Source organism: Phaethon aethereus (assembly GCF_964289735.1).
Source record: "Phaethon aethereus genome assembly, chromosome: 5".
In the NCBI taxonomy this organism is placed as follows: Eukaryota; Metazoa; Chordata; class Aves; order Phaethontiformes; family Phaethontidae; genus Phaethon; species Phaethon aethereus.
The window spans coordinates 62988596-63004812 of record NC_138579.1 but is presented as its reverse complement, the minus strand read 5'-3'; the positions used below and the strand labels follow the sequence as shown (position 1 = coordinate 63004812).

General features: G+C 40.1%; 1 protein-coding gene across 2 annotated transcripts in view; it reads left to right on the top strand.

Annotated features, from left to right (window-relative positions):
• Nucleotides 1–4146: 4146 nt before the first annotated feature.
• HIPK3 (homeodomain interacting protein kinase 3) overlaps nt 4147–16217 on the top strand; it is a gene marked incomplete at both ends in the record, with an annotated part of 56862 nt that continues 44791 nt past the window's right edge. For both annotated transcript variants that reach the window (XM_082001049.1, XM_082001048.1), the window contains one exon: nt 4147–5240. In XM_082001049.1, coding sequence (XP_081857175.1) covers nt 4147–5240 — 1094 coding nt within the window. The remainder of the gene's footprint in view (nt 5241–16217) is intronic.

Below are 16217 nucleotides of genomic sequence, written 5' to 3'. Positions count from 1 at the left end.
ATAAATTCTATTCATAAACTTAGCTTCTCAAAGCAAAGACCTCCGGCAGCAGGCTGTATCGGATAGTTACACGTTCTTCAGGTGTATTTCCCTGCGCATAGGTTCATGTTACAGTAAAGAGTGCGATTCTGTCTGAAACATCTTTTGAGCACTGCGTTCAAGTGCATGGCAGAGGTCTTGAAGCGGTCTCAGGTGTAGGACGCTGCAGGACTTTTAATGTGCCTGTTCCACAGGAAGACCTGTAAAGTGTTTTATTCATTGGTTATATGACGATACTGTAGCTTCTCCAAATGAGATTGCATCTCAGAGCATATGTTTAAAAAAAAAAACAAACCCACAAAAAAGCCCCAAAATTATGGGGTAAGGGAGAAGTGTTTAGGGGAAGCTAAGAAATTAGATGCTCATGTAAGAACTCCAAGACTATTTTTACTTTTCTGGAGTAAAATTTGACTTTTTTTAGGTCAGTTTGTCATGATTGCTACAGTACATAATCTGTTTTATTTAGTGCTTAGGTTTTTTTTCTTGGAGTTGCTAAAAATGTTCTCATGGTAACTCAGTAAACACTTTTTATCTGAGAACAGAACTGTTAGTGTGGTCGGAGTTCAGGGTCATGGAGCTAAGCTTGTAAGAAGTACAAAAACCCCAAAGGATGATAAAGATAGCCTAGTTTCTCTCATCCAACTGAAACTAATGTTAAGGAGAAAGCTGGGACTATGTGCTTCCAGTCCTTCTGGGCCAGTTTGAATAGCATGAGCTATAGAAAACTTAGATGTTTTTGGAATGCCAGGGGTCCCAACAGGCTTGGGTAAGGATTTGAATGGTCCTCTGGCCGTGCTAGAGGACTGTCCTCCCCCCTGTGCTCCTCCTCACTGGGTTGTTGGTGCTGTCTTCAGAAAACCTTCTTTACTGCAATGTAGGTTTATCACTGCTTTTTTCAAAGTAGTCGTCTTGATTTCATGCTGTCAGCTTTGGTGACAAGCTTACACGGGCAAATACCTTCTCCAGAAGTTAAACCAAGCTAGATGTTCGCTGTTTGGTTACAGCAGATCCAAGGTGAATGGACCCACTGGGGCTGCTGCAGCTTGGCAGGCCTATCGCCCACCCGTCAGTCATCCAGGCTCCTTCCCATTGAGCAGCTCAGCTTTGGCTTCTCATGTCGGACCTGTTTTTGTCCAGGAGCTTAGTGGTGTAGCTGTCCTTCTGGGTCTGCTCAGCATTTAGATTTGTCATCTACATTAAACTCCGAGTCGTCAAGGTGGTGATGGGCATCTGAACTGTCTGCAAACTTTGTGGGATAACACAGTAGGGTTACATTGAAAAGAGGGACAGGTTCTTTACTTTTGAAGTATAAAAGTTTTTTGAGGTTGAATGTTTTGCTTCACTCATGCATATTTGTGAAAGAGGTATACATGGGGATTCTGGTGAAGAAGCAAGTGGAGTTTTTATAACAGGAACCTGGAAAAGATTTTAAAGAAAAGAATTTGGTTGGAGACTTTAGTGTCTTTGGAGTAAATGTGGCAAATCTGGTATTTGAGTCATCCCAGAAGAACTGGAAGAATGATAGGCTGCTGACGGAAGGTTTGGCTTGGCCTGAGCTGTGCAGGTGGCACTGGAAGCTCCAAGTAGGCTTGGATGCATGTGTGCTCCAGGGCGGTTAGTGAGGGTTGATTTTGGAGCTCCAAGTAATGTGAGCAGGATAAGTGATTCCTTTAAATACAATTATTATAGGAAAGAGAATAAGACCCGTAGTCAATAATATGCTTATGCTGCGCACCAGGCACTTAGTAATGGGATATGTTATTTGGGAGACAATTCAAGAACTTAAAAAATTTTTGCCTGTGTTTTAAGGTTGAGTTAGTCTTAAATCCTTGGCATGGAGGAGGAGGCCAGTGGCAGTCCCATAATATTTGGTGATGAGAGAGTCTGGCTACTGGCGATCTCCAGCTTTATACATCATTTGACTCTGGGCAAGCAGCTTTGGAAAGGGCTTTGAAGTTTTCTTCTACTGCTGGGGCAAAAATTATTATAGGATGCTAAACTGAGGTGATTGTATGATTATTTTAATCTCTCTTAAGATGTTTAAATGCTAATTTCTATAAATCAATTCATAGCTTCAGAATAATTACGCTGTGTATTTGGTTAGTTTTCATTTGATCAGAGTCATTGCAATGTCTGGCTCAAGTTTTATGTGGCTCATCTGCAATTTAAATACCTATTGCCAGAATCTTCATGCGCTTGGTATGAAGAAGTGATTTAATTGAAGTATTATTGGTATGGAATTCCTCTCTGAGAGCTGATCAGACTGGTATAAGCCATAACTTCCCTTAAACCTTGAAGTCATTTACACTGGGATCCATCCAGTGCCTTCCTCCTAGTGTTTAGCATTACGTGACATGAAAGTTTAAGGCTGGTGTTTGACAGGTCTGGAAAGGGACACAGCAGGGTCAGCGCAGAGATGAGAGCTGGAAGGTACAGCATCCAAGGAGTGGGGTCTATGCATGTTAAAGTGGAACTGAGATTCCCTGTCCTATGTGCCATTGTCCTCTTCCCTCTGACGCTGTGTTGGCACACTCCGCTTTGTGCCTGGGAAAGGCAGGTATGGTGTGGAGTGTGACTGTGGACAGTGTTGTGGCTCTGCTTTCTGTGGAAGTAGTGTCCTGAGTCACGGTGAATTTGGGGAGGCAGTGGGACTAATCCTGCACCATCACATGGGCTGTGTGCAATGGGGCTGCTGTGCTCATGCGCGTCCCAGACTGGCAAACTGCCTCTTCTTGTGCAAAACTGTTCTTTGTTACTGATTTCCAAGGTGCAAGTGCTCTTTCTGAGTGGCTATACAGGCATCACCTTTTGAAAATGTGATGACCTCAAGGAAGGTGGAGTCAATTCAGGTTGAAATTTTGATCTCAGCCTTACTGGGAATTCAAAAGTTAAAATTATCCATAGTCTTTTATTCTAACTTTAATTTCTCTCTTAACAAAGAAGTAATTGTGTTGGCAGAAAAAAAATAATTAAAAAATATGAAAAATATGTACAGAATATAGAAAAAAAATATAGAGAAATATATTCTTTTCCTTCCTTCCACATTCACTTGAAAATAAGGTCAGTCTTCTCACAGAAAATTCGTCAAGTTCTCTAACTACAGTATCAGCCCAGTTTTCAGAAACGATCTTGATCAGGGGCATATTTTATAGGTCTGTAGAATATTATACTATTTATATAATATACTTATTATACTTATTCTACTATACTGTAGAATATATAATGTAACAGATTACCTTAAAGTGCAGGTTTTCTATGGCCCAACTCATGGAATTGGCATATCTGAAAGTACGAGGCTAATACTTAGTTTGCAAATCTGAATTGAAGGGGGGGAGGAATTGGTGCCTCTGCCCCCAACAACTGATGTGCAAACTTCTGCAGTGGGATGATATATAACTTAGAGAAAGCACTTGCCTTTTGTGAATGGATTAGATTACTGTACATCTTAGTCTACCGACAAAGCTGCAATTGTTTATGTGAACATACACATGCCCCTAAGGTATTTTGGGCCCCACCATGCAGCCCGATCGCTTCTACTGTCATCATGGTGAAGTTGTTGGAGTGACAGTTGTGTCATTTGTCCGTCTGAGCTCAGAAGCCTGATGGTGCTTACCATGAGTAGGTCGGATACCTTGTGTAACAGGTAGCATCGACACACAATTAAGAGCTGTTACCTTACATCGTCACTGATAAATATTTGAATTGGTTATTTAACTTGCGTTACCGAACACTGTAATACTTTTGTATCTAGAAATGCTGGGCGTTTTAAAACCTCAGCTTTCATTTAAATAGCACAAAGGTAGTTCCCCCACTTGAAAAATTACTAGTAATGGCCTCCTGCAGACCATCTCAGTCCTGCCCTGTGCAACCAGCAAAAAGACTTCCTGCTGCTGCCACAGTCCTTGTGTGCTGCAGAGTGTGCGCTGGTGGTAAGGCATGATGGCCTTGCTATTGGCCATAAGAAGCTAAATATGAAATAACTTTAGGCTAGCTCGTTTGGAAAATATACTGTGTTCTGTTTTTTTTAGAAGAGGAAGCTGCTGCAAAGCTTGGAAATGTGAATGCAGGTTTCTCACTTGCTGTTTCTTTTTCTTTCCCTCCTTAGGTATGGCCTCACAAGTCTTGGTCTATCCACCATATGTTTATCAAACCCAGTCAAGTGCCTTTTGTAGTGTGAAGAAACTCAAACTAGAACCAAGCAGTTGCGTGTACCACGAAAGAACCTACCCGCAAATCTATGTGAATGGTAAAAACTTTGGAATTTCTCCCCACAGGGTTAGTACGTACTTTCAGACTAAAAACCCATTTGATAGACCTCGAGGACAGAACTTTTTGTTGCAGTCAAATGCTGTTGCTTTAAAAAATATTGCAGGTGCTACAAAAGCGTTAGCAGCGCGGGCGCAGCAAGCTCAGTTAGAGGCACCTCGGATTGGGACTCAAGGAAGCCGATCAGATATCCTGGAAGGACCCCAGCGATGTGGATTGAAGCGTAAGAGCGAAGAGCTAGATAATCAAAACAGCACGATGCAGATTGTTGATGAACTGTCCATCCTGCCTGCAATGTTGCAAACCAATGTGGGAAACCCAGTGACGGTTGTGACAACGGCTGCAACTTCAAAACAAAGCGGTACAAGCGGAGATGGAGATTACCAGTTAGTACAGCATGAGGTATTGTGCTCTGTGAAAAACACTTATGAGGTTCTTGATTTCCTTGGCCGAGGGACCTTTGGACAAGTAGTGAAGTGCTGGAAAAGGGGGACAAATGAGATTGTGGCAATCAAAATCTTGAAGAATCATCCTTCGTATGCACGCCAAGGACAAATAGAAGTGAGCATACTAGCGAGACTAAGTACTGAAAATGCTGATGAATTTAACTTTGTGAGAGCCTATGAATGCTTTCAGCATCGTAACCATACTTGTCTGGTTTTTGAGATGTTGGAACAGAATTTATACGACTTCCTGAAACAAAACAAATTCAGCCCTCTGCAACTGAAAGTAATACGGCCTATTCTGCAACAGGTGGCCACTGCACTGAAAAAACTAAAAAGTCTGGGTTTAATCCATGCTGACCTCAAACCAGAGAACATTATGTTGGTGGATCCTGTTCGGCAGCCTTACCGGGTTAAAGTAATAGATTTTGGGTCTGCCAGCCATGTATCAAAGACTATTTGTTCAACCTATTTACAATCTCGGTATTACAGGTAGGTGTCTTTTACTTTGTTTTTAGCCTTCAATGGAACAAGGTTTTAGCGTTTATTAAAGTTAATGGCTCAAGTAATTACTCTTCCAGATAACTAATAAGAATAATTTGGAAAACATAAGGACCATCTAAGAATGAAGGCTGTGCTAAGATTGAGTGGTTGGTTACTATTTCAAATGTGAATATTTGCTTTGAATGTTTTTATAGTGTTATTTTTTTCTAGAAGTATGTTTTGTGTTGCACTCTGAAGTCATCACTTACTGTTATTTTGAGACCTCTGATGAGACTTTTTAAAAGGAAAACAGAAAAAAAAATTAGCTTTCACTTGCTTAATCAGGAGGCCTTTCCTGCCTTCCTAACATGATGTTGTTTTTTCTGTAAGCAGCTGGACAGCGTACTAGAAGTGCCACATTTTTATATACTGTTGCCAAAGATGATGTAAATGCCTCTGTTTTCCTCCAGCACTTGTAAATATTTTGCCTAGTTTTTGTAAACTCAGTGCTGATTGAGTGCCTTCAGCAGCTGTGGACTTAAGTGAACTTCTGGAGTGAGTGAGTGATAGAACCTTTTAATATTTAAGGTGATACCAGGCAGGCATTTAAAGTGATTTTGGTATGTGATTGCATTCTACATTGGCCTTAAAAATGGAGATATGTTTCTGATTTTGTTTTTTAATCCTTTTTTCATGTAGTTGTCCTATCTGTGTGATATGTAAAAGCTATTAGTATTTAGAATCTTTAGAAATCTTTAGAAAACGAGAAACAAAAATCCTTTGTTTTCTTTATAAGCTGAACTTGCCTTGATTGAAGACTTTCTTCAGTTCTGCTCTGCATCATTGGCAGTAGTATGTCCTGGGTGTTGCCTGCCTCCGCAAATTCAGTAAAAAGCTAAGGCAATGAGTAATTTGAAGAAAACTTCAAATATTTTACAGCTATTCATGTTGGAAGTGAAAGTTTGTGCAGTGCAGTTCTAGGCTTGATGAAATTAGTAATTGGAGTTCATTCCAGAAGAATCTTAACTATTATTTGACCGTAGTTTGTAAGCAAGAACATTTCATGTAGTGTTCATATAAAATATTGTAGTCCACCTGCATTTCCCCATTACTTAATTACAAACTGCAGCTAAGGGTTTAAAAACTACACAAAGTTCGTCAACAGAAGACTAAATTGGGAAACCATATGGATTCATGCATACCCGCATTATACGAAAATGTGCATGAGAGGAAATAAGAAATTAAGTAACTTAAGAGTGCATTTTGGTGCAAGAGCTGTACACCACTCAAGATACAGTATTTTCAGGCACCTCAGGACAAAAACATGCAAGTCTTGAAAAGGTGTCATGAATTCTGTGAGGTTCTAGACAAGTGCAACTGTCTTGATGTCAGCTGTTCTGTACAAATTCATAATTCAGCAGATGCTCAAGATGCATGGTCTGATAATAATTCCTTATGTACTTTGGCTTTCTATTTATTGAAGCAACTACAAATTATTGCAAGCTATTGCCATTTCTCCTTCCTCCTTCCCCAAGAACTGACAAAGGGGGAGAGGCTGTAGACAGCCAGGCTGCGTGGTCCTGTTGTAGTACTTCATTCTCGACTAACTAGTTTCAGATGGCTCATTAGTGGTGTTGTGCTTATTCAATTGCTTGCATACAAATTTTAGCTGTAGTTTTGTGTTACTTGGGTTGATGTTCTTTTGAACCTATACTTTATATTGAATTTTGACTTGCTTACTAGGTTGAGCAGGTCTGTATGCTGTGCAAGTCCTTGGCAACTTGCGTGCATTTTGGGTACTTGTATCGCATTACATGCACTGAAATGTAAGTGGGGTTCGTTGTGGATGTGCAAGAATAAAACTCATGGGTGTATATGCTTGTCTTGATTCAATGTTGAATGATATTCATATAGACTCATATAACATGTGCACCTAAAATGCCCTAGTTACTAAGTGGCACTTAAGTGCTTTGTAAATATTCAGGCTCTTCAGTAGAAGATCATGTTCTTGTATAGTTTTATAATCCTTCTATAAAATAGCGTTTAAGTCAGGGTGGTGGTATGGTGTTTTGGGTTTTTTTTAAAGTAAAAAGAACATACAAAAAGAAAAAAGTTAGGGTCTATCTACTTGAATAGTTTTGGTGTTATATTTAAGTTAAATATTGGTTGAGATAATGTTGGAACTGACTTAATTTTGTAAAAAAACAGATACTATACTTCAAAATTATTTTAAGCAAAAAGTTTACTTCTGAAAATGTTTCTAGCATGCTGAATTTCATTGTGGATGCATAGCTCTTTACCAGTTGTGTGATTCAAATTAACTTTGTGTAGCTTGGCATGCAGTTTCTCAAACTTTCTTTTTATTGCTTTGGAAGCATCTGACTACTGTAAATAATATCAGAAAATAGGGATTTGATCCAAAAGGTCTCAAAGTAGATGATGCCAGGGAAATTTGAAGAGAAAAGCTGTAAAGAGGAATGAGAAGGGCCTTCTGAGAATGTATTGTATCGAGATGGAATTTATTTTGCAAGAGATTGTGTTTCTTGTCAATCAAATAAGGAGCTACTTCATAAAATATAACTGTACTTAAATTTTTTTTGTATTAAAAAAGAGTGGGAGTGATAGTGCAGGTTTGACTTGTTTGACTATGACATGTTGAAATAAACCCTTTAAAAAAACTGAGCAGCAGTTGGGATGTTGAAATCTCCCCCCCCCCCCTTAAGCTCAGTGGTGCTATGTGTTTGTTTAGGTTATTTAGCAAGGAAACATTAGTTTGGATTTTTATTTGATGCTTCAAGCTAGATTAATCCAATTAGAGTTCAAATTGGAAATTTAAAAAAAAAATGCTTGTTCTCTACAGCATTTCTTTTATTAGTGTGATCCCATCTGTATTCTTGTGTACAATCTTTGAAAATCGTTTCTGTGCTAAGCTGTATGTGTATTGTCATGAGTTTTACCTGTAACTCTTACCAGTGGGGATCCTTGCATGGTCAGAGCTGACAGTTCATGAGACTTTGCTTCACCAAGTGACAGGCACAATGCACTACTTTGACATTTATTCGCTATTTCCTAGGTAAATGTGACGTGAACCTGGCTGCTTCTGATGTGCAAAAGCACTCAGCCAGGTCCAAGAATTTAAAGGAAAGTTATTAAGAGGAAATATTTTGTTTTAAAATGACTATTTTAGGATAAGAGATCCTAGAAAAGGATGGAATGAAATGCCCTTAAATGACGACATAGGTTGAGAGGAAGCAGGGCTGCATCCGCACAGTGCTGGGATGCTGCTTCTCAGCCCCGCGGTGCCAGTGCTCTCCTGCTCCAGGGGTGACACTAACTCCAGCCCTGTCCCTCATTTTGGTCACCCCGCATCCGCACCAGTGCCTCTGCCAGCGCGAGGAGGGCGGGAGGTGGCCTGGGGAGAAGGGAGAAATGGTTATTTCTGGCAGCACTGTGAACTTATGCCATGGTCATTTTCAACAACAGGATTTGCACTTTCTCTATGCGTGTGCCCGCCGGTGTCTGTAGAGGTGTATGTTGAATGCTCAAGAAAAACCCACAAAGAAGGTTTGCGAAAGTGAATAAAGAGAAAGGGTTTGGGTTTTTATTTCCCAGATCTCCTCACTGCTTTTTTATCTTGTTTGTGGGATTGTCATGAGCTAATGATCGTGAGAATGGAGAACACCAAAGTCTAATGTTACGGTGTTTATTTTGAATGGTAGAATCTGTGCTTTACATCTGTAGGAGGAAGCGACTAATGAATTGGAACAATAAGTAATAAGAGGATTAAGGCTTAAGGCAGGGAACGTAATACAGCCAGGTGAATAAATAATGGGCTGACTTACTTCATCTGTAGCAGAAGAAGAGGTGACATAATGATGACTACTGCAGACATTACAGTACTTCTGTATGAGGAAAGATCGTAAAAAAAGTGAGACTAACTGAATTTTGAAAGAGTATAGACCAGCAGAAGAACGGAGACAAGCTGCGTGGAATGGTAATGATTTGGTGTTTTCCTGTTTCTGCTTCAGCTTTATTACGCAAAGAGAAAGCAAGAAAATGGTTAAAACAAGTATAAAAATACTTTGACACTTCATTCCCTTTTGGAAACTCTTGGCTGAAATTAGAGTATGGATATGAATAAATACTAACCACAGTACACTGTCTTAGGACACAGATTATTATTTTTTGTTTTAAGGATGAAATATTATTCTGCATACTCTTTCCCTAAAAGACAGCATCTGTTCTTACATGCTGTTTTTATACTGGTCTGGATTTTAATAGCTGTGGGCTAGAGGGATGTGGTATTTGAAGCCTTTTTTTTGCTGCTGGCCTCACCCGTTAAGACTGTTGGCCTTCTATGAGTGATCTAAGTAGGTAAATAACTAGGCAGTGTATACATTTTGGAAAAAAAAGAAACCCTTACATACAGCGTAGGTGATCAAGCTTTTGTCATAGATGGAAATGGTGTAAGTATATCAATGTCCTTTTGATCAACTTTGCCCCAAATCAGGAAAAGGGGAGTGTTGCATCCAAAATCAAAAGCTTCTTTTCCCCTTATCACACGGCGCAGTCTGCGGAGGAGGAGAATAAATGCATTTCTTTTATTTCTAACCCTGGTGTCTTGCGCGCTTCTGGCAAGGCAGGAAGTTTTCCCAGGATATGGTGTTTCCCTCTGGAAGTCCATTTTCTTTGGCTTTGCCTCTCTCCTGAGGTTATATGTATTTAGGGAAGTGGTGTGAGAAGAGGGGCAGGCTCCAAGGAGCAGTAATCTCCAAGAAGAGTTGCGTGATCTGAAATGGTCAAGGTAGTGCTGCCCACCTGCTTCAGGGAGCAGTTTCTTTCCTTTCTGTTGCCTTGAGAGGCAATGCCTTCTCGGTGTTTTGCGTTCAGAGATCACTCTTTAGGCCTGGTTTTGCAGCAGACCTTTTTTCTGATACTCCCTCCAGGATTTTTTTTTTTTCCCCAGAGAAACCTCAGTTGAAACCTGTGTATAATTTCCCCATTTTGCAATAGCTGCGTGCAACATTAGTGGTTAAGGAGTTCTGTTTTACTTGTTGGCTAATACCCAAATGACAGTTAGTGATGCCTTCTGCACATCGCCATCATCTGTACCATTCAGCCATTGTTCAGAATGGGTAAAACTGTATTTAAAGGATGCACAGTTCCATCTAATGGTACAATCTATGTGGCAGCGTTTGGTAATGGTGAAGCCTCTTCCTTCTCTGATACTTTTCTTTTCCCCAGCTGCTTGGCTGTAACGCCAACTGAACTCAAAAAGCATCGCTCTGTTGGCGTTGCACATCAAGCATAGATCACTAACGGTGAGCTATAGCAGTGTTTGTGTTTGCAGAGCTTCGTGATTTCTAGGGTTTGCTGTTGGCTGGGAAGAGTTACTGCTTAATTGTTTTTCAAGGGGAATCGCCTTCACGTTGATTTAATTTGTGGTTGGTTGCCTTCCTAAAAGGACAGAATTTTGAAAATGAGACTTCAGTAAACCTTACAAAATTTACCATTCATAAATTCCTCCTAATATCATGGACTTCATTGCAGATGTAGGAGTGAGTGTGTTACTTCGTTGTGTGCTCCTTATGTGCAGCCTCCGGAGGCGGTTGAATAGTCGCTGCTCCAGTTGCCTATGTAGCTGCCCCAGGTTACGTTTCCTGTCTTTTGCCTCCTGTCTCGCAAGAAAACACCTGCTTCATCATACTGTGTCAGCTTGTACTGCTGTTAGAGTACAGCTAGAAATTTCACTGAAAATATGTTTTGAGAACAAGTGCTCTGTGTCCTGATGGAAGGATACTCCTCTTGGCATCCAGTGGTCTGTATGCAAACTGCTGTTTAGCATAGTCAAAGGAGAATGAAACAAACGGGAAGCAATATAATTGATCTCCATATAAAACGGGGCACCAGCTGAACCTGCGATAGGCTGATGGACAACGTGAGTGATGCTGGCAGAATGGAAGGTGTCTGGTTATTAAGGGACGCTTGTGGCTTGGAAATGTTTTTCTGCTCCGCTGGTGACAGCAATAAAATACGATCCTAGTTATTCAGCAATGTGCCCATAAGGAAAAGCAAATGATGTGAGTAGATGCACTCAGTAGAGTCAACTCATTCCTGAATCGGACAGTGATATCCTCTCTCCAGCCTTCCAGCTAAGGATAGTTGCTAATCAACAGAGTTGTTCCAGACAAAATGCCAAATGTCACTAGTGTTGCAGTGGAGCTCAGAGATGGAAAAATCGCTGTTGGATGTATTCCTGTTGGACAAGAGCAAGCTTTTCCCCCTCCTCCTCTTACCCTTCTCTCCCATGTAGGAAGAGTGATAATCATTGCGTCCTGTGGTCCTGACATTGCTCTCACTCACCCAGTGGCTTCTGCTGCAGCTCGGAGGAGTGATTTGATCCAGTGCGATCTCTTCTGCTTTAAAGGGTTTTGGGAAAAAGAGTAAAGTAGTTGAGTTCTGTGGCTTAATTACTGCCCATGACCTGGGCTGTAGTGAGGGCTATGTGTGTCCTCTGAGGCTGTTGTGCTAGGACAGCTTTTTTTAATGACTTTTTCAGCTGCATACTTAGTTTCAGAATAAACCACCAATGGCTTATGCTGAGTTCCCCCCCCCTTCCTCCTCCCCCATATTTATGAAACTTATTTGATTTGGTTTTATTTCTCTTTCTTATACACATTTCTTCAAAATCAGGAAAAAATTCTCATGGCCATAAATTCCTGGAGAGGCTTGTTCCCTCACTGGCCTTTGTAACTTGATCAGATGTAGTCCTTGTCACTCCAGGGCCTCCAGACAACACAGGCTGGCAGTACCTCCCTAGAGTGTTTTTCTTAAATTTAATGTTTTCTTCTTGTAGCTTAAGATTGCTGGCAGGATGGGTTATTATGATTCAGTAACACATCTGTTGTACCTGAGGAACTTGACGATTCTCTTCTCCGAACATCAGATCAACATACAACTTAGATATGTTTCAAATATCAGTTAAAAACTTGGATACAAATAAACACCTATCTTAATAGGGATGACCAAGGGGAGAAGTCATGCAAAACTGACATCTCGGGAAGCAACTGCTTTTTCAAGTTCATCCATTGCTGTCACATACTTGAAGTTTCTAAATAATCTTTATCTGGAGTGGGATGTCTTGTTTTTTCTCCTTTCACAGTACCTAAAATTCTTGCTCGCTTTATTTATTTTTTTTAATTTCAGTTTTGTTTTTTTTTTTAATTTCAGGTTTTAGATATTTAAATAGGAAGCAAAGCTCTGTTAATAAATTGAGTTTTCTGTCAGGGAAGCGCAGTACGAGAACAAGCTAAAAATGCCTCTGTAAACAACTTGCACTTCAACATGCTAGCAGATGTTATTCTATCACTTTGAACTGTGCATCATTGAAGTGTATTGGGATATCTTAAAATAGTCAGGGGTGGTGGCCAGAGACTCTAGACTACTATAGATGGTGAGGCTGTTTCGCTGTTGCAATGAAATAAGCCAGAAGTACATGCTGCTAAGGTCATTTGCTTGCTCAAGGTCAGCGTGTTCAAAGTCAGCTGCTATACTTGTAAGCATGGTTACTGTCAGTAGTATATATAAGAAGAGAGTCCTGATAATGTAAGGAATTGCTGTTACAAGTGAACTGGGACACTTGACAATCTCCTCCCGCCCCCCTTTAAAGTTGCATGGCTGTGATTGCTGGTTTGTTTTCTTATCTGAGCAAACAGAACTTAATGTCAAGATAAGCTTTTGTGGCTTGTGTCTGCGAACAAATTGCTTTATTGATTTAGCAAGACTTTGTTTGCACTTTTTGCATAGTGTTCATTAATTGTTTGATTGACTTCCGATTTTAAATTTCTATTTCATAATTACTAGGACCTAACCAAAACCATTATCAATACCCTCCAGGAGTGGCAATCTTAGCTTATAACTTCATGTTTGTATAGCTATTTGATAACAAATGTAGTTTCAATTCCCTGATTTTCTGGTGATCATAACGTGGTGTCTAATACCTTACTATTTTCTGTTCATAGAAGCAGAAAATAAGAGTAGAATTTTTGGTAATGGTGTGGATTTTTGTTTTTGTTGTGGGGAGTTGTTTTGTTTGTTTGTTTTTTGTGTGTGGTTTCTTTGTTTGGTTGTTTTGGTTTGTTTTTTTTTTAATCTTCTCTGAAGATCCAGAGTAATATTATGGGGATGGGAGTGGATGAAATGGTGGCCAGGCTTCAAGTTGGTGGTTTTTCTGCGGTGAGATTATCCGAGTAACGTAAACTGGGTTAGCACATGAGGCATTTGAAGGTACCATGTACCTGCTGGAGATTATAGTAATGTCAGCCCAGATTTCAAACTATAGTGATGGCAGGAGCAAAAACTTAAATCAGAGTTCAAATGATGATTCTCTTTGTCTTTAGATTGCTTCACTTTGAACAGAAGGGAAATTCTTTCATAATCTTGAGAACAAAGAGCTCTTGGTTCTTGCTGTACTTAATTTTCTGAGGTTGAACGATAGACCTAAGTTTGTCATGGGTAAAGTTTTGGGAAGCAGCTTTTATTTTTCACACATTAAAATAGAGCTCCTGAAATGTGATCCTTTTTTTCACTGCACTGATACTTGTGTCACAAAGATTTGTTCATCATATATCTGTGTGTGAGTGTGGCTGTATTGGATATTTTAGATGCAGAAAATATCAGTGGTAGCTACAATGCTGTGTTTGTAAATGTTGTGTCTGACTGCTCCCACTGTGCCTGTTCTGAAAATATGGCTATGTATTTCTGTTGTAAGAGCAGGTAGTAAAACTAAATCAACGTGATTGAAAGTGAAGTCGATACATCAGCCCCTGTCTCTTCCAACTGGCATTCTTGTCTTCGACGGAGAGCTGTATTTGGGTGAAGGCTACCTTCTGCACCAGCTCACGGCATCCAACACGCGTGAAGAGGATGAAGCGGACACGTGGGGGAAGAAGTCTTCTGTGTGGTTGAGTACACAAAGATCAGCCGAGCTGCCACTGTTCTGACAGAGCCTGTGAAAGGGAGAGGATGTACCACAGCTGGGGGCTCATCCTGTTAGCTGCAGAAGGCAAACTGCCTCAGTTGACCTGAAAATCAAGCAGGTTGAACAAGTGCAGATAGATACTGTGGGTTACACTAGAACATTTAACACTCCTGTGGGTTCAGACCAAAACCAGCAATAAAATACTATTGTGATTAAAAAAAAAAAAAAGGCAACAAGAAAAAAACCCTTTTGTGAACTCTGGAATTAATTGGAAAGTGGTAGAGGTGTCTGACACAAAAAAAGTATTTGGGATGTAATTAAGTAAAATTAGTTAATAATAATTAAGTAAAAATAATTTGTATGAAAATAAGCTGGCTGAAATGTCCATCTTGTCAAATTTTATGCCATATGTTTGGAGGTCCTTGGTCCTACAGTGCTAGCTAATATTTTGGAGGGATTTTTGTTTGGACTGTTAATAAAATACCTTCTAACAAGTGAAATTGGCTTGCTTCCCCTAGCCCCCTAATCCAAAAGCTTTTCACAAATAAGATTTTCAAGCAGTTGCGTTTTGAAACTATGATGTTACCTTAAGAACATGTGAAGTGTCACTGTGCTTAAAAATCTTAGTTTGGTAATTGGACAGCAACAGTTGATTAAAGGGCAGCCATAATGTAATTTTAACCAGTAGTACTTGTGTGTGAGTAGGTGAGTGTTTATGTAGACAAGGTTGTGCTGGTGAGGCGAAAAGTAAAAGAATTTGTATCCCTATGAAGCATTTAATAAAACTCTGAATCTCCTTGCAGGTGTAGGTGCAAGGTATGTGGGAGAGGGGGCAATGCTATGGCCTTCTGTCCCACGTGCTCGTTGTTGGAAGTGGGCAGGAGGACAAGCTAGTGATACTAAATCTCCACTGAAGATGGATGGTGCGAAGCTTTGTCTTCCATCTGTGCGGTGTTGTCCAGCTTGTTGTATGGCATGGTAGACCGCAAGCGGACTTCAGCTCCTGTGTCTTAACACCAAAATCTGACCATTAGCCTGCTAAGTAATGGGGGAAACAACTGCATCCATGCTTCTTAGTGAAGGCTCACTTAAATGATAGTAAATTCAGAATATGCTGGGGTTCACTTAATTTCCTTGTGCTTCTAAAAGTCTAATCTTTGTTTACTAGCCATAGTGTCAGAATTATGACCAGAATGTCTTTCTCAGTGCGCAATATGTACTTCAAGGATACATTATTAAAAATAGCTTATTTGGAAATGCATGGTATCTGGAATTTTCTGTCAATAATACATTAATACATATTCTGTAAAATGCACTATATTATCTGGATGACAGCAGCGTAGGAGCCTGGCTATGAAGCCGGTATCCTTTGAGGGGAAAAAAATAGTTACAATGCATCTTCAGAGCAGGCAGGTCAAATCTGTTCTCATTTCTCAGTTAAACACGTGTTGAATGCTCCATGAGATTCAGGGTTTCTCACTCTTACCTTCATGGTGTATGCTGTGCTGGGCCTAGCATATTTAAAACTGCCTAAAGCCGAGAAACGGAGCAGTTTGCCTGTTGTGCTGTTTGTGTGCCACTTGAGATGCAGGCAGTGAAGTTTGCTTGCACGGGAAGCTTTCTTGGTGTTAAAAATCAAAGGTTTGTGGAATTTTCTTCTGCGCTCCAAGGACCATAGTAAATGTTGCTGCTTTCCCCTTTATAAATGCCAAGGATGTTTCTGTTGTCCCAGACAGTGTAGCAATCTCACAAAATACCATCTCATGGTTCCCTTAGCTCAGAATTGCGCCATAGCTGAATTTCTATCAGTATTTTGAATGCTTTATTGCGTATTTTTGAGAAAAATAGGTTCTCACCCTTATAGTCAGTCATTCAATACTAAGTGTTCAAAATGTTTAAAACCACCAGATACTTCATGATGAAATCTTTCATGAGAGTAGACTTTCTTGTTCCAAGTGTAGTGCATGTAGGTAATCTTGGAAAAAGAGCTTCTAGCAGCTTCTCAC